A 25,487-nucleotide genomic window follows, 5' to 3' on the forward strand; every position below is an offset into this window, starting at 1 on the left:
ATGTGTGTCTACACCTTTGGAAAAACAAATAGCTAAACAGAGCTGCTTCTTTGAGCTGCAACACAAACTCAAGTCTTTTAATAAGCAGAGAGCCCAAAAGAGAAAATTACTCTTGTATAGAATTCTTTCATTGTAGGAAAATCTTGAGTCAGAGATAGCCAGTTCTTGAAGCACTGGCTCACAAGATCTACTTACATTAGAGAACTAGTGAAATCATCACCTCCAGCTGCAAGCTCTCCCTGCTGCATGGACAATAACTTGCTTTAGAAGCTGGTAAAGAGAAGCTTCAAGGCAAATTAGCATCAGGTTTTGTTCACCTTAACAAACCAGATGTTGTGAGCTGTAGCAACTCCAGCTGCTCCAGCCATCAAGACAGGTACTTTTGACAAACAGATTTCCTGAAGAAGAGGAGGCTACTTGAGGTTTTGATGGGGAATCAAATCAGAGGAGAAAGTGCTTTAATTAAACACCACCTAAACCACAGGACTAAATGCCACATCCAGTTGTTTCCTGAACACTTCCAGGAACAGTGACTCCACCACTTCCCTGGGCAGTCCATTCAAGTGCTTAACCACCCTTTCCATTAAAAATTCTTCCCGATGTCCAAACCGAACCTCCTGTGGCTCAATTTGAGGCCATTTCCCCTTGTCCTCCCACTTGTTCCCTGGGAGAAGAGCCTGACCCCCACCTAGCTACACTCTCAGGGAGTTATACAGAGCAACAAGGTCTCCCCTGAGCCTCCTTTTCTCCAGGATAAACATCCCCAGCTCACTCAGCTGTTCCTCAGAGAATTTATGTTCCAGACCCTTGCCCAGCTGTGTTCCCCTTCTCTGGACCTTCTCCAGCACCTCTAACGTCCCCACTGAATTGTGGACACAGAACCCCAGGTGTGGCGCCACCAGTGCTGAGTACAAGCGGACAATCAGTGCCCTGGTCCTCCTGGCCATACTATTGCTGAAGTCACCAAGCAACAACAGAGGAAACAGGGAAAACCAGAGCCCAAAGTCAGGGGAGAAAAAAGTTGAAGTAGCAAATTATCTGGATGTACAGAAAGGTGGAGGTTAGGGAAAAAACCATAAGCTGCTATTTTTTTTTTTTGTTTGTTTGCTGTCCTGGGACGCAGGTTTTTCTGTGTTTTTACAGCAGCTTTCTCCTGAGTCAGAGGCATTTCTTACCATCATCTTTCCACAGGCTTCTGTGGGCAGGAAAAAGCAAAACCCACTGTGAGGAAAGTCCGGATCTTATTCAGAGATTAAGAAGGACAGCAGCTTTAACCAGGCTTCTTCCCCACCCTCTGCCCCAAGGCAGCCACCCCATACACACACCTGAGACCCCACTTTATATTTAACACTTACACAGCATGTAAGTACATGTAAAGCATATAAGCATCTCATTTCCTAATTAATTAAACTGTTAAGTGCATTAAGCATTTCCACAGAATAAACTTATTTTTTCAAAATTTCTTTCAAAAAATAAATTACTTTTCCAAAAAATTCATACTTCTCTAAAGCTGGAAACATCCCTCCACAGAGAAAGACAGACAGACAATAGGGATAACTGGGACATAACAGACTTTGGCTGCCTAAAGCCCAGCTGAGGCAGTGCTAAAGCTTTGAAGAAAACCTTAAAAAAAGTTCTGTTTTTCAAACTGGTGAATAACACAGCCTGAGGAAAAACTGGAAATTACTGAGCAAATGAAAAAAAAAAATCCTTTAGGTATTGCATGCATGCGATACGCAGTAACCACCTGCACCTGATAGCATGAAAGAGTGCTTTATTTTGTTACAGTACAGATTCAGTCCAGTTCACAGAACACATCAATTAATATGTATCTTCACTTTGTAGGAGAAATGGGCATGAACACACGAACACACAGTCAGCAGCCTTTTACTGCCACTTATGCAAATTTTGCCTCAAAAACATCATTTATAGTACACACGTTTCACTACCAGTCCATGTAACAGCACTGTAACACCAGCTCTAAAAACACAGGAGAGAAGGATGTCAATCTCAAGGACTGTGAAAATGTGTGTGGTGTGTGTGTGTGTGTGTGTGTGTGTGTGTGTGTGTGTGTACATACATATATAGATATATATATATAGATATATAGATATATACACACACTGCTTGGTGATTTAACTTTCAAAATCCTGGTTTTGACTTGAGAATTCAGAAGAATGTGTCCCTGAATAATACATGCTGTTCCTTGAGGCACATGTTTAAGTTCAGGCTTTGGATAAGAGTCTTCACTTGAAGCAGCCACTGAAAGCTGAGGGTTTGGAGCAGACAGAACTTTCTGGAGACCAGGTAGGTCTCTGTGAGCTGCAGCAGCAGGCCACAGCTAGAAGAGGACCCAAATCTCATCAATGCAGTGTCCCATGTTTAACCATTCCTCTAAAACCTGAAATAGCAACTAAGGCAACTGTATCAGCCAAATTAGTTCCTGTTAAACCTACCAAACTTTCTTTCCTGGAGGCTTTGGGCTTTTTGAAGCACAATTTTAGGACTCAAGACTCCAAAAGCTCATCTATTTCCCCTGCAGATCCAGGTTTACATCAGGTTGTCCAGTAAAGTACACTGCTGATCTTCCCAAATCCTTCCTCACTCACATCCAATTTCTTTGACACGTCTAGCACAGACTCTCCCTATCATGGTCAGAGGTTCTATCTAAGTAAAATAAAGCTGATAAATACTGTGTGCAGTTATCTTCTGGAAATGTGTGGGGGTAAAAAAAAAAAATCAAAGAACTCCAAATCATCTTTCAAGGAGGGGATTAAAAAAGAATAACTTCTTCCAACCTATGCAGGCTGTAAGGGTGATAAAACTCCAATATCCCCCACAACCAAACATGAAACCAGCAGGAAAATGGAAAATACTCACAAAATGAAGGGAGGCCAGAAAAAGGACTGTGAAAGATACTTTCAGCCTGAAGCATGCTTCAGGTAGCTTAATTTTCAGAGCCATTTTAAAAGTGTTGTGCACATAACTTGCTATTGCATACTCCACCACTTTTCTGACCTTTCTGCCTAATTACTTCTATCTCCTCTCAAAGAGCAACAGAAAATGAGAAAACAGACCAGCTGTGAGCTGCATCTACTACCAAGTAAACAGAAAGTATTCCGTAAGCTGTCAGATATAAGAGCAACACAGCAATTTTCATTTTTCTTCCACTTAAAAGCAATCACAGCTTGAAATGCTTAAAAGACAACGTCCCAAGTTCATGCCCAAGCCCCTCAAAGTTTTCAACACAGCACCTTACAAGTGAGAGAACACTGTTTGTCTTTTTATTTATAATCCAGAGTTTGATATACTTTACAATATACTTTTAATTTCATTTGTCTAAAGAAATAGCATTAAGAAGTGAAAGAACAGTGTGCCATTAAATGTTAAGGACTGTATTTTTAAAAACCTTTCTTATAAAGGTTATAGAGGTAAGATGAATTTAAGTTGCATTTTAAAGTCAACTACTTAAGCATCTCAGTGATTGAAAATGAAGTGCAAAATCGGAAGTCCAGACACAGATGAGGCTGTAGAGCTGTGCTCAGGACTGAAGAGGTCTACCTAGGGCAGGCACTGCTGCACACTCCCCAAATTAACTCAGCCTGTCCCAGCCATGAATCCAGCAGATCTGAGCAACGCCACTGATTTAAGTCAGTTTGAACTACTTAATATAAATTCTCCCTTTCTAATAAGAAGGATATTAACTAAAGCTTTCAGTTAGGCAATAAAACCTTTCTAATTAGCAACAAAAAATTAAAAGTGACATGCTTACTCTGTTTCAGGCACTTTCAAGATCATAGTTTATTTACTGTAGGTAAAAAGCTAGTATACAGATTAAGGGATCTCTTAAATTTCAACTCTACAGTTATACACCATCTAGTATTCTTGCTCTGAATATTAACCAAAAGATTTCTAAACACCTGTAAGCCCCACTACAAATCTGCATCGTTATGATGAAAAAAATATAGAAATCAATGCTTAATCTTTTCAATGCATAATATGTACACTGTGAAACCAATGGGAAATAACAAGCAGTGGCAAAGAGGCAATAAATTTTAAAAAGCCAGAGTTTTATATAGGTTTTGGATTTCTTTACAATAGTGTGCTAATCAGCATAATTGTATATATAAAAATTAAAATATAGCAGAGCATCCCATTACAGAAATCTGAATTGTCCGAACTGCTGCCATTACTTGCTAACCATTTACATGCAACACCTGCTAGGACTGACTTTTTGTTTTTAAACTGTAAAATAGGTTTAAGAGACAAACATTAATTTGTGTACAAAACCAAAAATTGCACTCAAGAACTGTACTGGTCATGAGTCTCTTCCCCACAGAAGTGGAGGGAAAGAAAAACGTACCAATTGTAGAAAGCAGTCTCTTTCCATTCACTGATTTTCACAGGCAATGCATAGACTGAGAATACCTGGATGGCAAACTCCAGAGACTCTGGAAACAAACAGCTTTCACACACAGGACTTCTGCAGGAGGCCTTTCTTTGCATCAGATGGCAATGGCTGACAGCAAATAAGGGGCACCAGGTGTACAAGTAAGTAGATCTTGAAAAAATACTAAGATGGAGCAGTTGTTAATATACAATTCAAACTATATATACAATATAATGGAATGTATCCCCTCCCAAAACTGGTTTATGAAACAATTGGACCTTTCTATACTAGCCTTATGACTCAGCTATCGTTCTAATGAAACTATAAGTACACAAGAGACTTGCATGGAAATTAAAGTTTATGGGGCATTTTACAGGAACTATTGACAAAGCTGCTTAATGGCATTTCTGCTTTTTAAGTAATTTTGTTAGATAGAGTTGAAAAACATCTGTGTATAAAATGTCCTGACAGACACTTCAACACGGAGCTTTGGTGACAAACCACTTCAATAACAATGAGGTGAAAAATTAAACAAAGTATTTAAGGTAACTCAAACTGAATAGGAAATGGAATGCCAATATGGCAGTGAACCCTTTTTCTGTTGTTTTAAACAGGAAAGTCTCTTGTACCAGCAGAATCCTGTATACAGATAGAGAAGTAGGGAATACACCACTTATAATCCCCATTAAACAAAAGCCGATTCATCATGTGAGAAGGTACAAATTACAGAAAACATGAATAGTCAATAAAAGAGAAACAACTGGTTTACATGAAAGAAGAGAGAACACTTCAGTCTGAATGCAGTTACTTTGTGAAAGCTGCTACAACAGCCCACAGAACCTCATTTGTGTTGGTTTTCATACATTCAACCTCAGGGTCTAAATCCAGGAGCTGCCGCACTCTCTTTGTGGCTAAATCATACTGCTCATCCAGGAGGGGGGCAAAAGCGTTCTCCAGGACATCTGAGGCGTGGGCTAAATACACGAGCGCCAGCAAGCGCTTGTCCATGCGGTGTGGGTCGTTCACCCACTTGTCAAGAACTGCCTCCTGAACCTTCTTGATGAGACGCTGTTTGATGTTGTTGTTGGTGAGAGGGTGTGTAGTCATGTCAAAAAGAAGGAAGTTCTGTTTCTCTGTTGTCAGTACACCTTTTTCCACTAGATTTTTAGCTAACCGCTCACGGACATTTCGTAGTTGGTAGTGTAACTTCAGTGGGTTCCATGTTTCACCTAAAACAGCAAGAAAACCACACAACAGTCAGACAAAGTTTAAGCTGTACTGCTGCAGTGATGTTTTCTTCCCCTTCTGTGGTGCAGAATGAGCTGTCAAAATCATACAGCAGACTACAAAACACTGTGCTCCTGTCAGCATTTCTCTGATCCCTGGCATGGAGGCAGAGACCAGGACAACCTCCTTGGAGGAGCTCTGGAGTACATTGAAACTTTGCAATCAATGATAGCTAAGCCATGTCTTGATCACAGATATTAAAAAAATTTTAAAAATCCTTGTATTGTAAAACAAAAAATGAACCAGTTGCAAGGAATGAATTTACTTCTAGTAACAATAAAATAAAGAAAAATCAAGCACCTCCTATGGTCCTTGTGCATTTTTCTGAGTCCAGCCTTTTACCACGTCAGACACTGGAAGAAGTGTTCCTGCCTTTATTCTGCCACAGAGACAAGCTAATGCAGACCTATCCAGTGGATTTCTTTATTTCTACAGGTTTCCAGTCATCTCTCCCTTCCTACTTCCACCAGACAAAACAGTGCCCTTGCACTGTGAGAATGTGTGTGGCACAGGTGTGCACATAGGAAGCACATGTTGGGCAGAGTCCTTAATGCTTCTATATAAATTATTTCTAATTCCTTTTGTTAAGAGAGAAGAACTGGGCTCTCCAGAGTCCGTGACTGTGTGTGCATAGAGGAAATTGACAAAGCACAAAATCAGCATCAACAGCTCCAACTGAAACTACTTTGCAGTGAGAATTCTACCTTTGCTTAAGAGCTTAACAGGCTAAAAAATTTAATTCCAGCTTATTTAAGAATTTGTCATAATCCCCTCCTGATGTAAAAGACTGTGTATTTTAAGGGGTAAGAAAAGGAAGAGCATTAAGTATTTCTTACATAGAGATTGTTCATAAATGCTATGAGAATTTCTGTACCAAACTTTTGAAAAACTTATTGGTTAGCATAAAATAATAGCAGCAACAACAACAGTAAGCCACAGGTTTCTCCCACTATGATGGAGAGTGACACATACTGCATCCAAGGAACAGCCAAGATAAGTAAACAAATGAGGTGACTCCAACTGCAGAGTGAAAGGCAGAAAACCCAACTAGGCCTGAACTACATGTCCAACTACACAGCACCGAATGCAATTCTCCAGTTTGATCATGAATAGAACTATCACAAAAACACAAAAGTGTGGTTTTCCTTACTACCTTTCACAGGGCAAAGGTTATTTCCTAGATTTTTGTAGTTGCCATGTGGCTGAAAGTCAGTGCTTTGGTGACACCTTGTGACCAAGCTCATCAATTACACAGACACTTGCAGACACAGAGAGATGTTTGCTACATCTACAGGAGACCTGACATTTCGATCCAAACTTCTGTATTTCCTACCTTTAAGCTTTCCTTAGAGGCCACCTTATAAACATCAGCCTGGCAAACATCACCTTACACGTCCATACACTTGTTTTCATGATGGCTTTGAACTCACATGTACTGTAACTCCAAGCAGCATTCTGCATCACTGATAATCATGGCTAGAGTAGATTTTTTCCAGGATCGACCTGGTACCCAAAACAAAATTCTAACAGAGTTTATGAATTTATTAAAAGAAACAAAACAAAGTAAAACTAACTGACCAACAAAAATAAAAACCCCCTCCCAAACCCACTGAAATATTTTTCTTCATAAGGACACATCTCCAAACCATGGGAAATACAAAGAACACTAATGTAACCTAAGATTTAGTAATTGATAAACATATGTTAGTAAAAATGATTGATTCAAGCTTTAGCCACAGCACTGATGATAACTGTCTTCCCAGATCCAAAGCCCAGCAAGGCCAGGAAAACCTTAGCTTAGCTCAAAGAAAACCTACAACACTGGTTCATTCATTAGTTGACCTTTTTCGAGCCAGTCCTAACTTAATGTGCATTGCTCTGGGAGAGGAGGTGAAATGTCAGCACAAATTATGTATTTGGGACAAGAAAAATGAATTGTTTTTGCCAGCCATAAGAGGGAAGGAGAGCTGAGTGAGAACTGAACTACACAGCTCTGCAGCAGCCATGCCCCTCCTGACATGGGCTGCTTTGTAGCCCAGTCTGCCCCACTGCCTGACAGCCAAGGAGCAGGAGAGGAGGGATGGCAAGGACCTGAGAATGAGCTGGTGTGCAAGGAAGGCTGTTTAAGGTGGTGCAGAATGAACGGGCAGAACAAAGAAAACAGGAAAGCAGAGAAAGGCAAAGAGATTTTGCTCATTTCTGCAGCTCATTGGTTTTAAGTAGCAGATTTTACGCAGGCAACTTCCAAATCTCATTACGCCCAACCTCCCGGTCACGGTGTTGACAAGACAGGGTTTTTTCCTGCGCTGTTTGCACAACTGAAGTACAGCTCTGATCTACTCCAAGCAAGCTGCATTTATATGCTTTGTGAAAGCAGATGAACGCTGGTGATCAATTCTGTCTGCAGTTCAGCCTGGAGAGGAGAAAGCTCCAAGGAAACCTTGCTACAGCCTTTCACTACTTAAAGGCGGACTGCAAGAAAGATAGGATCAGATATTTTAGTAGGGCCTGGGACATGGAGTAATGGTTTCAAAGTGAAGGACACTCGGCTGAGATTAGATGCAAGGAAGAAGTTTTTCACAATGAGACACAAGAATGGATTGCCCAGAGAGGTGGGGGATGCCTTGTCCCTGGAAACATCCAGTGTCAGGTAGGATGGTCTTCTGAGCAACCTGGTCTAGTGGAAGGTGTCCCTGCTGACTGCAGAGGGGTTGGACTAGATGGCCTGTAAAAGTCCCTTCCAACCAAATCTATTCATAATTCTATGATAATTGACATTTCATTTCTTCTGAACTATTTACTAGCTTTACAGGGAGCCCTGTGTGCAGAGTACACATCCCAAAGATTTCATTTTGACCAACAAGAAGTATCTAACATTTAAAAATATTTATTATTCTTCTGTTCCTGAAAAAATAAAACACTTTCTTTTTTCTTCATCATTAATGGCCAAATCACCCTCAAGTTTTATGTGTGAGCTATGAGCGTTTCACCTCCTTTACTGAAAGATCTGAATACTCAGTGCACACACTCAGTCTCCAAACTTCTACCAACCCTCATTTCCAAACACAGGGAAAGGCAGTTACACCTCCAGGGTGCAGTCCTGATTTACTTCAGAGTCAGTGGAAGGCACCTCTTCCACTGAGTTGAGATGTCCTCATACATGTCCATACAGATCCTTTCTGTACCAAGTTAAGTCAAAAGCAACAGTTATTTATATTTAATTAAAGGCTACAATCAACAAGAGACTAGCCTAGAGGACAGACTAATTAATATTTTTGCATATTTTCTCTCATAAAACCTTGCAATATAATCTCTAGTGATGCCAGATAATTAGCTTTATTTTGATAAAAAACCAAATACGTTATGTGTAAGGCTTACCACTAAGCAGTTCAATCCAATTTTGTACTGTTTCAGGAGGCTGGGTCTCTTTAATGTGTTTCAGAGCTTCATCAAGAAGAACATCCCCTGTAGGAGCATCTGACTTGCAAATCACCTACAAATGAATAGCATTTTGACATAATTAATATATGACAAACACACCCATTGATAAAAAAACCTACCTGTTATGAAAACCACAAGAATTTAAAAAAAAAAAAACTCTCTCAAGAATATGGAACTTTGAAAAACCTAAACCTTTGCTGTTAAAAAAAATCCCCACAAAACTACCTGTGCTTTATTCCAAAATATGTTAAGTCTGAGGTTATCTGCAACTTAAATTAACCTTAATGAGTTAAAATTATAGTACTACTAACAAACTTAAAATCTTTTTTTTTCTTAAAGAAAATAACTCGCTTATTCAGCCAGGTCTGTTGCTATCTCCCCAAAACAAAGTACACTATACTAAATTAGTCTCCAAATACAGTCCATTTTACTGCTTCAAGTCAGCTTATTAAAAATCCTGAGTTAAAAAATCAGATTGCATGAGAATAACAAAAAAAAAGATGAAAAATCAGTTTTCTTCAATATACTAATGGATAAAAATAGGTTCATGTCAACATCTGCAAGTTTTGCAGCTCTGAAGAACACACTGCCAGATAATAGAGTTTCATTTAATAACAGTTAAACCACACATCAGGTAAAACACACATGTACTAATAAACCCCTAAACATGCAACAATAAATGCTATTCGTTACTTTATTACTTAATTACTATTTAAGTGTCATATTTAATAACTTCTAAAATTATTTGAGTTCTTCACTCAGGAAAGCACAACAAAAAAAAATTACACAGAGTAACATAATAAAATTCAAAAATTTGAGTAACTGCTTGTTTACCAGTGTAAGTAGTTACAGAAACCATGCAGAAATACAATTTTTTTTTCTGGACAGAAAATCAAGAGCACCAAATGAAAACTTACAGATTAAATTTGCTCAAGTCAGCATATTTAAATAAAATCATCCTTTATTTGTAGAAGAATTACTACTGTTGTTAATAATAATAGCAGCAGTTGTTGTTACAGTTGTTATTATGTCTGGCAACTAAAATAGTTTACAAGTTAGCACTTTACAAACATCAGGTAAAAGGTAGCAGGCAAGTGACAGAAAAATTAATACATCAACACAATTCCATATATATATATATATCACACACAAACATAGGAAAAGCAGGAAGTAAAAGTTCTTATTTTTCCTAACACTTCAGAGTAATCAGAAAGATGTTCTGTAGGTGTCATACTGAAATATATCCCAAGTTTATTTCTGTTTCATAGTGCTAATAATCCTTACCACAAACAATAAGGTGCAATGCATTTTCATAGCATCTGTTGATGACACTGAAATCAGCTGCAATCATAAGACTTCAACCCAGCAAGATGATCCTCAGCTAGTGTGCAAAAGTGTACAGAACCTATGAGATTAAAATTGCTCAAGAGATCTTTGTGAGTACTTAACAGATCATAGTTGGAATGATATTTCCAGTCCAGATGGTCTATATAAAGCACAGAAACTAAGATTTTCAATAAAATCACCAAAAATTAACTGGCACTGTTTCACCACTTCTCTGCTACACACTGAATATTCCCGGCATTGTTCCTCAGTCTTTTTCCCTCAAATGAGTGTATGTTGGTTCACATTTCCACAATATTTCTCTCACATCCCCTTCCCAGCACATGGAGAGAGGACCAGCAGAAGCCCAGTCCAGAGATCAGCTCTTTTTTGAAGGATTTAGTGGTGAATGCCACTTGGCTAACTCTCTTCAGAGTGGGAAACTGGCTGGGTTTGGGATCTCATGAGTTGACTCATCACAGAATATTAAGCATTCAGAAGGGGGGACCTTTTTCCCCTCTAACAGAGGGACTAAGATAGAAAAAGGAAGATCTTGGTTCTTCAGAGATGCTGGTCCTTAGCCTGATTGCAAGAAAATATTCTTTATTCCAATTTTTCAGTGATTAATCAGGTACTTATCAATTAAAGAAATTTCAATTACACAGAATATTTAATTTGCATTTTTAACAATACAGTTCTGCAATTACGCAAAGCTAAATATTAAGTACAGACTTTTAAGTAAACTTCATTTTCTAGTTTTAATACAAAAATTCACTCTTGCATGAATTACTCAGAATCATTAGCAATAAAATACTGAAGTAAATCTGCCAAGGATTTGTTGGGATTCCTTTTGCTTTTAATAACTATCAATTTGGTTTGCTCTCTGCGCCTGTAAGGCAACGTAGAGTACCATCTTCTATTATCAGTAACCGCTCGCAAACCTCAACATTCGTTTGTTTCTAATATTGATCCCATAATCAGAACTACAAAATGGTGCAACAATTACATCCTCTCACGCCAAATTTACAAGGATGTTGCAATATGTAACACATTCGTTTACAAAGTTTCACTAAGGTCCATCAAGTCCTTGTCCACTTTTCTCAGTCTCATTTGACTATGATATTCAATCATAGATTTAATGCATCTTGATCCATTCTGAAGTATTATTAGCAGAGATCAATCTGATTTAAGGCTTTTAGTGGAAATCATTGTAGCTATCATTCTTTCAAGTTAATTATATGATCAAAGCCACAGTTTGCTGGTTATAAACCTGTGCTACTGTCCAAAAACTCGTTCTATCTTCTTCTCATCCTCACCTCACCACTTGTGTCCCACCTGATGACAAGATCAAGAGAGTGGTTCCAGTAGAAACTAAACTGATCAAAGTAAATTAGTTTTCACCCCTGAATTATAGCCTTGGATGTATTATTACACAGCTATTTCTACTTATTAGGCACAGTATTTATTTCACAGCCAAAGCCAAGAGCACGATGAGCAAAGCCTGTAGAAGCAGGACAAGGAAGACACTTGACAGTAGAAACACTGAAATCTGGCCAACACAGAAACAAGACTGAAATTAAGTGTTAATGGAAAACTTCAAATAAAGTGCAAAACAACACAAGTCATTCACAAGAATGATTTCTAAATCGATGGAGGTGTGCAGTTAGGGATTTTATTTGCAGGAAAGTACTTAAGCAGAAAACCTTCATTTAAACCTTCATTTAAATTTTAAATTAATGCCTAATTTTATACAACCCTTCTGCCTGAAAAGTGAAAAGTATCTCAAATACCTTACAAGAGTAAAAAAAGAAAACCTCTAAATCGCTTAGATTTTAGATCCCCTTAAACAAACACATCTACCCAATCCCAAAACCACATAATAAAATTTAACAAAAAACACCCAACCACAATCAAACAAAAACCAATCACAACACAGACCAAAAATTTGGCTTGTATTCTTTAGTGAATATACATACAGGTTATTTTTCCGTTTTTCTAACAAACCCAGCAACCTCACAGTTAATATTCAAGTAGATAGAACTGACAAGGTTTTCATAGAATGAAAATAACTCCTGACTGAATGCCTGAGAAGATTACTGAATGCCTAAGAAGCCAAAAGCTCTGGAGGAAAAAAAAATGTGCGAACTAATCAATGCTGAATATGCTTAAATGAGGCTAAAAGAAGCAGGGACTGTTTGTCGGAACAGAGGTTCGATTTTTCTGAAGTGAAGGGGGCTGGGAAGAAGGTTGGGGAATTCACAAGCTTGCCTTAAAATGTAGCAAAAGATAATATTGACAGGGAAATGTGTCATAAAAGAATTTATCTGTGGTGGACAGACAACATTTGACCAGGTTTTCAATAGGCTTATTTTACAAGTGTCTTCTAATGTGGATGAAGTAAAAATTCTTCCAAGAGTGTGACTTTGCACATTTTGCACAAAAAGAAAATTCAGTCATAAAAGTAAAAAAAATAAAGGCCTCAAATCTTCAGCCTAATTCTACACAGGACCATAGAGATGTGGCCACCTTGAAGGTCAGAGAGCACAACCAATTTAACACACTAGTCTCATGCTTGAAACTAAATTGTTTTGTGTTCTCAGGGGCCACAAGAACAAGAATGGTTCCCTTCCTGTGCAATGCCAGCCCAAACTGCAGCATTGTGTACACCAGAAGCAAACTGGTGGTGTGCAGGACACATCTGGCAGTTACCCACTCCTTGCAGCCCACATCCCACCAGCATTGCAAAAGCCAGTTCCTTTGGCAGATTACAGCTGGTGCCACTGCCAGTAACTGCTGCCACTGCACCCCAGCCAGAGCCACTGCCAACGGTTGGTTGGCAACAGTTCCAGCAACACATCCGGAGAACAAACATGGGCACAGAGCAGGTACCAGAGATGTTCTAAGGCACTTCATTCCAGCACTGAAACACTTCTTGACTTTGCACATCAACCTTAGGTCATTACTCACCATCCTCACATAAAGAAAAAAACCCCATCCTTTTTCTTAGAATCAGCTGTAATTTATAGTTCCCGTATTGTGTGGAGCATGACAAGAAAAATGCGATCATTTTCCTGCACTTACCTTTCTTGTTAGCAGACTTTTGCGCCTCATTCCACAGGCCTCCAGCTGGAGACGCCCCCGCAATGCCAATTCAATTAACATACAGCCACGCAATCCCGAGGAGATGCAATCGTTCCAGAATGATGTGTAACCCTGTGAAGAATGAAATGCAGTAATATATCTCCATCTCTACCTGAAAGGGAACAGAAAAAGGGCCTTGCTGTGCTCTCTAAGCAGTTCTCCTGCTTTCACACTTTTGAAGTGGCATCACTAGTCACTATCATTCCTGCTCTGAAAACATGAAAGAGACACAGTCTCATCCTCTGTTAGTTTTGACACTCAGTCTCAGCCTTGTGAAGAACTGGGAATCCTCAGGAAAATGATACAGAATGAAACAGGGAGGTACCAGGAATTGTGAAGTATAAAGTGCAGTTTTATACACAGCCAAAATAAACTTACCACATTTCTAAGACATCAAGCATTTGGGATTACTGACATCACATGGCCTTAGGAGTGACCGAAAAACATTAACATGACTTTCCATGCATAAACAACATGGCACTGAGAAAGCATAATAAACTAAAAATGGATATTAAATTAACTGTGGAGTATACTGGAAAATACAAACACCGCAATCAGCACAAATCACAGAACCAATTCTTTTGGCTTGGACATAGTAAACTAAAAGATAAAAGTTTTCAAAGAAATATTTATAGCAGCTTCTATTTTGTCATTTTAAATCCTCTGCAAACATGTGCTCTTACAGCTTGAAGCACAGTTCTTATACAAAGTGCAAAACTGCATACCACATTTATTCTGCAAAGCACACCATACCTACTGTGATTTATCTGGTTCTTCATTGACAGTTTAAATGGCAGAACAGACCATTTGACCCGATACAGTCACTCATCAGTATCTAGAAACACAACTATTGACTTTTGTACTCCATTGTTCAACAGCTATGACCAAAAAAATCTTACAAAAATAGTTCTCTTATATGGAGTAGCCAACAACATTTTTGCATATTTTTTAATATTTGAGTATCTAAGACAAAGCAAAATCATTCAGAAATGTTCTGAGAAACGTTCGATATGATTCATAAAGATATTTCCAAAGTCCTCTAGTGAAGCACTTCCGAAAACATCAGCTTTGAGATACTTTAGAGAAAGGTGATGTACACAAGACAAGGTGGGGGAAGAGCACAAGACAGCTCTGCTTTTTATAAATTTGTCTTAACCAATAACTAATAGCTTAAATCAAGAGTAAGTCAATTTTATTATTTCTGCAGACAAAAGATGCCAATGTGTATAAAGAAGTAAGATGTACATATCCTAAGTCCACTAAATTTACAAACCAGTCTCTAATGCCATAAATTACAGATTTCCAGGAACGTAAGAATACTTACTTCAATTTTGCACATAGTTATTTTCAAGATATAATATTTTGTATTATATAGATGACCAATACTTACAAAAAGTCTACAAAACCTCTAAGGTAATTACGAAAATAGGTCCCTTATATTTATTTAAAACATTATAAATATGAGTTTGGAAAGGTATTTGAGAAGCTATCTAATCAGCCTTCTACTCTAGAGCTGTTACTTTGTTAGTATCAGCTACTCCTATAATGCCGCTCTGCAATTAAGATTTTGGTTGGCACCAGACATTTTTGCCAAATGACACACACAATAAAGTGCAGTATTTGCTTGAGCGGGAAGAGATATGACTCCTACATTCTATTTCCAATCAGTCTCTTTACATAGTAATTTCTGAAGTCAGACAATACATAGGCAAACTAAAAATCTACTGCACAAACTCACAATAAATTTACACTTCTTTGGATTCATAGGAAGTTTCCTATTATTATGCAAAGAATTAAAGTGCTGATGCTTTTCCCCTTTTTCAGCAATGAAAGCTAAATTTATTTCTAAAATTACTATTTTTCAATGAAGTGACATTAACTCACCATCCCCAGCACCAATTACCAGATGTAAACTCCTCTTTTTCAGAAGTTCACGTGGGTGGCCATAGGCCAAGGGCTGCAGAGAAATACAGGCTCATAAGGTAATTCATGTCAAAAGTGACTACCTGAGTCTCTAGCCCTACCTCCAGCTGCAAGCAGATTCAGTTACAAAGTCCAGTCAAATTGCTCAGGGTCCTATTCAAGCATGCCTCAAAAAAGTCCAAGGACGGAGACTGCACAACCACCCAACAGCTTTTAACCGTCTAATCCTGAAAAACACCTCAAAAAGATTACATCCTTCATAAATGGAGCTGCTTGTTTTGGTGAATTAGATGACAGTGAAGTCATGAGAATGTATCCTGTTGCCACCATATTCTCATTTCCCTTCTGTCCCCCAGGCTCAGAGTTCACAGGTAATCCTCTAGAAAAGGAATATAATACTTCCACACACAGAAATTGCACAGCTATTAATAGAGCTAGGAAAGAGATTATTTTCAATCCATTAAATTGATCTTTTCAGATTGTTCTGATAGATTAACTGGTCAGTTTTAACAACTGCGAAGACACCAGACAATCAAAGGAACCTTCACAGAATATCAGTTTTCCAACAACAGTCCAACTAAATCATCCTGTAAATTAACTCGATCTTCCTGAAGTAAGTAGAACTAAATGGAAGATGCTTGTCTTTGACATTCCAAACACCCTCTTGACCCTACTTTAAATGGCATACAGCATAACTAGAAAAGGTGCACAAAAGAGAAACAAAGGGGTGGAGATTAATAATTTATGGAGAAGTGGAACTGCAATATAGAACAATGCAGTATTTTTAAAGGAAACAAGGGCTAAAAGACAATAAACAAGGCTAGCTCACAGGTTAGTAGTCAGTAGCTGATTTCTATTTTTCCATTCAATTGTTTTAACAGGAAGGCAGAAGTTTTTTTAAAAATCCTTTAAAAAACAAGATCAATAATGAAGTTTGACAGACAGCAACAGATCTGTACCATCGTGGGCCATGATGAAGTCAATGTTCACTGAGGGAATTGTCATCCTGACCCCACCCTCTCCTCAATATGACCTGGCCACTGCTCATTACAGCACATGGAACAAGACAGGGATGCAGTTTTTAAAACTGTTCATTTATTCCAAATTTCTAGCAGTATCAAAATACTTGACTGAAGATTGAACACCACTATTCAGAAATGTAACTCATCCTACAATTTAATGCTCTTAAACAGCACTTAATTTCTCACAAATACAATACCAAGTATTTTTACTTTGTCCGTCTTCCTGCAAGTCTTACAGCTTTATAAACTTTCTAACTCAAAGAAATACTTATTTCATTAAAGTTGCTAAGCAGCAGGGGGTAAGACTTACAAAGCAGGAGATTATTTTTATCTGACAGCAATCACACTAGAATAGCACTTTAAGCTATGAATAGCTTGCAAGACAAAATTTTAAATCTACAATGACTCAAAGATCAAAAGACTGTTTACAACTGTCATGTTTATTTACACAAACAAAACACAAAAGCATTTTTCAACAGACCTGACCTAGAAACTTTCAGCTAAAAACTAGTTTTGCTAGACAAGCATAAAGGGAAATAAGAATAAAGTTTATATCAAATACTTGTTACCATATTAACTTTGAAAGCTTGGACTTTCCCAGGTATGGCAAAGCACAGAGTTGAGACTAAGATCCTCTTCCCCCTTTAAGAATAAGTTATTTGAAATCCATGTTCATTAGGTCATTTCTTTCCCACCAGCTCCTATGGCATTTACTCACTTTCTCCTACTCCCTTGCCTTTTACCTACGTCCAGCTCACACAGGTGTTTCTGTTCAGTTATTCATTAATCCCTTGAAACTCTCAACTATTAAATAGTACATTTTATAACAAAGGCCAATTACCAAAACTACCTTACTTTCCACTTCCTGCTTTTACTTAGTCTCTTTAGAGTCATTAAGTTACTCAAAAGATTTTAAAATTCAAAAGGTTGTTCAAATTTTTTTCCTTTAAAAAAGATTGCTTACACACTATCTCTGATCCAACAGGGCACTGCAGTCATGACCATTATAATTTCATAAGTACGTTAAAAATCAGAGTGAGAAGACAAAAATGATCAGACATGCCTGAAGATACGTTTTTGCCAAGGATGTTAGTGATTTCTACATAATTAAGACTGCTTTAAGACTTGCAAAAATGTTCAAAATCATTTCACTTAGGCACAAAACAGCCAACCTTCACAGAGCAATGACTCTCACACCTTCCAGGCTACTGTCATCTAACTTTATTGGAAACAAACAAAAAAATAACTAAAAAAAACAAACAGAAATACTCTGCTGAATGAACATCACTATTTTCTCTTTCCTAAGTGCAATCTGAAGTTATCCAGCAGTAACAGTGCAAAAATTGCAATTAAGTTGTAGATGTCATTTTGTGTTTACACAGACAGAAGTAATCCCTGACAGATTACAAAGTTAAAAAAAAACCAAACCAAACAACTTTCTTAACAAAAAATAGAACAAAAGACTCATAAAAAATGGGTAAACTTTTACTCAAGAACACTTCATTTTATATGTCAGAGTTGCTAAAAATCTACTCCCACTACAGAAATATATATTTTCTCTCCACTTCTTCAGTTAACTCAGAATAGGTGAACAGCAGTTCTACTATGCTTGGCACAGACAAGAAAGGAGAAAGGTAGAGAAAAAAATCCATGAAAATACCTGAGATTCAAGAGAAAGGAAAGAAAAATGCTTGCACAGTTACAACTCAGAGGCTTCAAAATACACGGTAAATAAAATATATGGTAATATAAATAAATATATGTTTAACTCACGTGCTTAAGGGCAACTGTTTAGAGAACACAGATTGTAGCTGCCCATGCATTCTAAACCAAGGAGTCTCATGCCACTGCAGATTACTTTGAAGATCACAGAGACATTGCAATTGAAAATCAGTTTATTTTAAAAATGCATCATAAAGTCATGCAATGGTATGTGAAGACAACTGATGCCTACTTGCCAAAAAAAAAAAAAAAAAAAATCTTTATTTTAGCACGACAGGGTCCTTGGGCCCATCCCCAGATCCACACAGACTCATATTTAGTATCACAGGTCAGTGTTAGGTTGAAGTTTTGGGCCCGACTCAGATTCAATTTACATTTATGAAGAATCACAACAGAAGTTTCTCTGGGATAATGCACGTAACACTGCTCAGTCTACACTTCTCTTACTAAAAGCCTTTTCTTTTTACATTTAAACTTAATAGTACTCCTCAGACCCTCACCTAGCACCCTCTACCAAAGCACAAAACTAAAACAGCTATAGTAAACAACTGAAATAAATCAAACAATTGAAAGGAATTTCTAAAGGAGAAACATCACTACAGCTACCCAAACCCCTGAATTCCTGTTCTCAGGAAATTCCAAATTTTTCTTTTATGAAAGACATAAACAAAAGGACTTTGAAATTTGGGAAATAATGCAATTTCTGAAACTTCATGTACAGACAAAATAAATAAAATGTTGGTTAAACTCTTTCCAGCCATGGCAGATCAAGGGAAGCTGGCCAACTAACAGAAAGAAGTGAACAATTACAACTCCTGAGGAGTTCTGGAATCCCAACTCTGAGGTAATACATCTCAGTGTTGTCAGAAGACACCAAATCCTCAGCTTCTGGGTTTCTCATCTAGGAAACACAATCCAGGTTACAGAAAGCTTTCACATAGGAAACAGTAAATTCTGAATTTACAGGCACCCTGGTCTCTATTAGAATAGCATTTTATGAAGAAAAAATTGCAACAAACTCTACCAAGATGATGAAAGATAAAATTTTAAAATTAGACTTCCCAAACTTGCTGGAGTTTAATGTTACTTTCATTACTTCTGCATAGACACACTCACACGCTCTGTTGGGGGTAGCAACATAAAAGCTCTAAGACACAAAACCATTGGTTTGTTTATACACAAACAATTGTTGAGCTTTCCCAAAAAGGTGTTTCTTCTTTGCCATCTATTCTTTCCAATGTGCAGCAGACTATTTTTATGTTATCACAAATCAGAGATGACAAACATATTGGAATATACTCCATGCTTGCTGGCATCAGGGGAAGTTACTGAGGACAATTATCTGCAGGTCCAATTAGGGGCCCTTGCCAAACACAAATGCCAGAATAATAAATACACAGTTTGGAAACACATAAAACATAAAACGTTCAGTTCTACTTTTCAGATGAGTATAAGAGGAACCAGTTGTCAAGAAATGTAAGCCTGAGAAGGACTAACTAAAGTGAATGTAGAACTTGGAAAAAAAACTTTTCAAAGCCGGTTCAGATCACTTGTAGGACTGGACAAGGTAAATTGAGTCATCTGCTGGTATAAATTTTAAATGAGCTTCTTTTCACTTTGAATAGCACAATTAGCAGAGTCTACTTATATCTAGCATTTACACACCAGTGTCATGGAGGAAAAATGCATCTGCATGCTCACTGTAGTTAATTCTGAGAAAGATTCACATTCTATATATACACAAAATCAGATCTCTTTTATTAGAGGTACTAGAGTGGCAAAGAGAAACACTAGCAGAAAAAACAGCAGGGAAAAAAACAGGACTAAATGATACCCCAGTGTTCAATTACGTTCCCAGCACAAGCAGCTCTTGTGAATCACTACTTTACCTTGGAGAAATTAATTTCAGTTTTACTGACCTTTCAAATCAATGTCACCACATCTCATTTTAGCCTTGCACAAAACCTTGCATGTAATTGGAGAAGGTACATCCTTCCCCATATCTTTTTTAGCCATTTGAGGACTAAACCCAAAGAAGCAGTCCAAAGCCTGAACTGCTGCTGAAGACAAAGTATTTCTTCACTCCATGGAAGCACATTGCTGTTCACTCTCCTGAGCCCACAGCAGCATTTGTGTAGGCAGCCAGATGAGCAAGAGGTTTTTCTGAGAGCTAATAGCCAGTTCCCTCACCTGATTCACCACGCAGGTGAACCAATTTGAAAGAGAGCATGGAAAAGGGAAGAAACGTGGTTGGGACAGACAGTAAAATATAACAGCATCCCATTTTGTGACAACACAAACTTCAATAGATAAACTGCATCCAAATCCCAAACAGTTTTTATAACCTGCATACTTTCAGTTAGAACTTAGTCTTTGTGGGAAAGAACAAGGGGGAAAAAAATGGTACAGCACTGGGATACCTGTTCTGAAGCAATTCCTGACCAAAATATGCTCAGAAAAGACAAAAAGTGTAAAGCTTAATACATCATGCACTATTTGTCATTACCTTCAGCTCCCCATTTTGGACTTCAGCAATGACTACCCTGATGATCACAAATTAGAAGTTATAATATTTAAAATCAGACAAGGTAGATGACAATGGTATCCCTTTCTGATTCTCTGAAGTAACACCAAGTTCTTTCAGAGGCACGTACTAGTCTATCATTAGCCAACACAAAGCACATCAAGAACATAATATAAAAACATCATCTGTCACCCATTTGAAACCTACTGCAAAAGAAAAGAAGAGACAATTTATCCTGATAGAGAGGCTGTGGCAAGTTGTATTTCATAATGGACTTAATCACAATTGTGACAGAACTGTCACTTTTTCAGTCAATGAGTTCCTCCCTGAAGTAGTGGTTTTGTGATGACAAAGACAGCCAGGAAGAACAGAAGGGAAAGGATCAACAGCATACACTGTCCAGGTGCTCTGCAGCAGGTGAAGAGCTATTAAGAACTTTGGTCTGACACAGTTTTCATGTCAGAGATGAACTGATGAATAGAGATGCCCGCTTTCTTCCCCTTGCATCCTTTCTCCAATGTAAGAATTGGTCACAACTTTAATCTGCTTTACAACTATGATTGATCATGAAACAAACACTGCCTAAAAGTATTTTGATTTTAATGAAGAGTATGAGTTGAGTGAAACGCATTGGGCTATCATACTCCCAAAAAAGACAACCACAATCTTAATACACTGCTTGCCTTATGTAGTCTCTCTACAACTACTAACATTACTTCAAAGTCTTGAAAGCACTTGCATCACCTGAAGAACTTCTACAACATATCTCCTTAAAGCTGCTCCCAAATCCAAATAAGCAAAGTACAAAATATAAGCAGAACATATAGAGAAAGGATTTCAATAGTACTTGGTTTATTGCAAATAATGTTTTAGCATAGAATTTCAATTCATTATGTTGAGCAAAAGCCTAACCTTAAGCATTCCAAACGCAACTATCACCAGCATTCTTCCATAACAGAAACACTACATCCTGTTGGATTAAAAGGAGATACCAGCTGACAGCACTAGGAGAAGACAAGCAACAGTATGAAGCATGTCTTCTAACACCTGTACATGATTCTGTTCCTATCCTTTCTAGCTGAAGGTGAAACTGCTGATTGGAACTGCTGATTGCAGAAAGATAAATGGTCTGACATCCTTGAGGTAAGTAAACCTCTTCTTTGTGATAACAACTACAAGCAGAAATCTCAGGCAAATCAAAGTCAGTAACTGAGTTACTAGGCAATAAAACAGCAATAAATTTACAGATTATTTAGCTATAAAAACCTGTTAAGAGTTAGTAATTTATTACTAACATCACGTTATAAGGAACAACTAATACACTTTTGCATCTCTTGAATGGACTTGGAGTCAGCAAGACTGATGCTACAGATGCTTAATTTAATACTGAGTATTTGTTCAACAAATTTGACACCTGACTTTTTAGTCAAAAATTTCAATTACATAATTTTTAGGTTATGCCTTAGAAATAAGGAACCCTTTAAAATTAAAATTAAAAAAAAAAAAAAGGGAAGTCTTTCCTTCCAGCATACTGCTACAAGAAGCTTGCTTCACAGCATAATAGCAGGCAGACTCTGTCTGGTAACACAAGAACACAACATTCAAAAGACTCCACAAACTTTTCCAAGTTTTCAACGACAAACAGAAATGCTGGTCAATACTAGAACTCCCCTTCCAAAGCCAGCCACCACTTGTGCCACCTCAGCTAGGTCCTTATACTTCTGTGAACCTCTGACTCAGCTTCAGCAGCCTTAGATGGACTAAACACATAAATCACCTTGAAGCCCAGTGAGAACCAATTAAAAGTCTTTCTGCCAGCCTAACTAAACATATTTATAAGAATGTGGGGAAAATGCAAACAACAGAAAACAATTACAGAAGGAAAAGGAAAAATATTGCAACATTCATTGAAGACAGGCTGAAATGTCCAAAATTACTTGAATCCTCAAGGTAAAAGTAGACTGCTCTCACCATAGGTACTGATCCATTTTCATCTCCAGGGAACCAAAAAGATCTGTTATTTTCTTTCCAATGCAGGTTTACTGTAATTTATATCAACCTAAATGTAATCACAGCACAGAAGCTGCAGCAGGCAGTAAGTCTCATGACAAGCTGACATAGTCAAATATGCATATGCTTTAATGATCCATTAATTCCTACTTTCTAATATATATTCTATATACATATTTCAGTTTATTAACTCTTAATACCTATCAACACATTACGTCTAAGAAAATCTCATACTCCACGACACTGCAGTACTGCATAATGCCAGACAGATTTTAAAAAAAATCACAAGCCCAGCTTCTGTGGCAGCATTCTTTGGCAAGTCCCAAATCAATTTCTCTTGGCAAGAACTGTGTGGCCTTAGCCCAAACTGGAAATAAAATGTTCAGGGTTAGGGTGTCTTGCTTGACTAACTCTTCAATAATAGTTTTGATCTTTTCCCCCATCAACAGAGTTATCAAACAAGAGAGACAAAAAACCTCCACAATTCTGGAATACAGGAATGATAGTTAAGCTAAGAACACATTCAATGTTTTTCTTCATGCTTAGATTCCAAGCAATCCTGAAACACAAGACTGAATTTTGGTTCAGAAAACAACATGACTCAATAGAACTCTTAATTATTAGGACTTTACTAAAAGACAAACCCTCCATTTTCCTTAGTAAATGGTTTTCACACCAGTCCTTCATACATTGATTTTCACTGCTTCTACAGACCAACCTGTTTTAAAACATTCGGTTAAAGACACGATCCAGCTTCACTTGACATGAGTGCATTACAAAGAAGATTTTCTGTGCGTTATATAGATAAAGAATAGATTTCTGTGTACTGTATAGATAAACAATAGATTTAATAACCAAAAGAGGTTCATTTTTCAGATATCTCTAAAATGAGTAGCAAAGGAGTTTCAGATCCAGTAAAAGAAATAGCCAGAAAAAGACATTTTGAAGACAATGTTAAAACAAAATAATTTTAGGAGACATTCATCCCTTTTACCAGTCTTCTCTCAGAAATCACAGAATCATAACCTATCCTATCCTGTACCCATAACCTCAGGAGGAAAGATCATCAAGCACAACTCCTGGCCCTGCACAGGACAGCCCAAATAATCCTGCCAAGTGCCAGAGGCATCTCCAGAATCTCACTCCCCACAGCATCCAAGGTTGCCTTGTCCCAGCTGCAGAAACTAGCACTTGCCCTTGTTAAAACTTCATGCGACTGGTGATATCCAACCCTGTGATTTGTCAAGGTCTCTCTGCTGGACCTCTATGACTTCCAGGGGTCAACAGCTCCTCTCAAGTTGGTGCCACCAGGAAAAAGATAAAAACAAGATTCCCAAAACTTGTAAATGCTAAAAAAAAATTCAAGTAAAACACTGCTACAGGAGTACTCTGGATGTTCTCATGTGTCAAAGGAAAAAAGTTCAAACTTCAATCATGCGCAGTTTAAATAAACTGGATTCCTCTCCATATTACATTAGGTCCAGGAAACATCTAATGATACATCCAAACCTAGGAAATTTCTGAAAATTAAGATGAAAAAGTCAAGTCAGAATGCAAGAGTGTTTATTATTGCAATACTACAAGGCAAGGACTTTGATGTTTGACTCCAGTCCCTCCTGATTTCCTCTTTTCATGCAAATGAAATCATTAGCCATTTACTGGAACATAAGTTGCACTCTAGCTATAAATAGAAGATAAGTTAGTGGGGGAAATCTCTGAAATATTCTGACAGTCAAACACAGAAATACATTAGGAAAGCATGCTTACATATTCTACAAAGCACAGTATTCTTGACAAGGAACTTGTCAGGTATTTGACTAACCTGCCACTGCCTTTAGGAATAAACAACACATAGCAACTGCTGTCAGGTGCTGAAAGCACTAAAGCTAAATGTTACTGCCCACGTTAGCAAGCATGTACACATGCATATGTTACACAGCCATGTGTCTCATTAAAATGAAGGTAATAAAAAAACCCTAAATTTGCTAAAGAGGAGGCAACTAGGGCACACACACACTGCTGAACTCTTACGAAACCTCTGATTAATCAACATTTAACAGTCTGACTGCTCATTTAGAGATGAAAAGACAAACTTAGAAGCCTAACTTTCTTCATGATTAACTGTATACACAAGCAGATAATGACTTCAAATATTTGCATGACTCTTGCGAAGCTACCTTCCATCAGTGTACAATCTCTATGCTCCATATTGGTTCAAAATTAAGACATAATTAGTTTGTTCAATAACCTTTGATTTCAACAAACTGATTTCTACTCTACCTCCTATTGTCACTGAACATAAAATCTGGTATTTATATGAAAGAAATGTTTAATTAGAATTTAATGTCCCCTAATGCTGGGCTGAGACTGGATGGCAGCTAAGTCCCATGTAACTGCTCCCTCAGTCACTTTGGCATGGGTGGAAAAGGAAGAACTTAAGTGAAAAAACAAAAGTGATACCAAACACTTGCTTACCACCTCCCACAGGCAGACTGATGCCCAAGTGATCCCCTGGCTATGACCACGTACCCCACTCTCTCTTTTTACTGCTGACCATGGCACTGCAAAGCCCAGGGTTCCCCTGTGGTCAGCTGGGGTCTGCTGTGCTGGCTGTCCCCGCTCCCAGCCTCTTGCACCCCCCACTGAAGGGGTGGCCAGAGTAAGAAACAGAGGCGGCCTTGATGCTGTGCAAACACTGCTCAGC

At 37.9% G+C, this 25,487-nt stretch overlaps 1 protein-coding gene across 1 annotated transcript in view; it reads right to left on the reverse strand.

Moving 5' to 3' along the window:
• Positions 1-1,757: 1,757 nt before the first annotated feature.
• GOLPH3 (golgi phosphoprotein 3) overlaps positions 1,758-25,487 on the reverse strand; it is a 31,901-nt gene continuing 8,171 nt past the window's right edge. The window contains exons 2-4 of the mRNA XM_033085868.2: positions 13,523-13,654; positions 9,056-9,170; positions 1,758-5,619 (exon numbers count right to left, since the gene is read on the reverse strand). Of these exons, the coding sequence (XP_032941759.1) occupies positions 5,195-5,619; positions 9,056-9,170; positions 13,523-13,654 (672 nt within the window). The 3' untranslated portion in view covers positions 1,758-5,194. The remainder of the gene's footprint in view (positions 5,620-9,055; positions 9,171-13,522; positions 13,655-25,487) is intronic.

This window comes from Catharus ustulatus, chromosome Z, assembly GCF_009819885.2.
Source record: "Catharus ustulatus isolate bCatUst1 chromosome Z, bCatUst1.pri.v2, whole genome shotgun sequence".
NCBI lineage: Eukaryota > Metazoa > Chordata > Aves > Passeriformes > Turdidae > Catharus > Catharus ustulatus.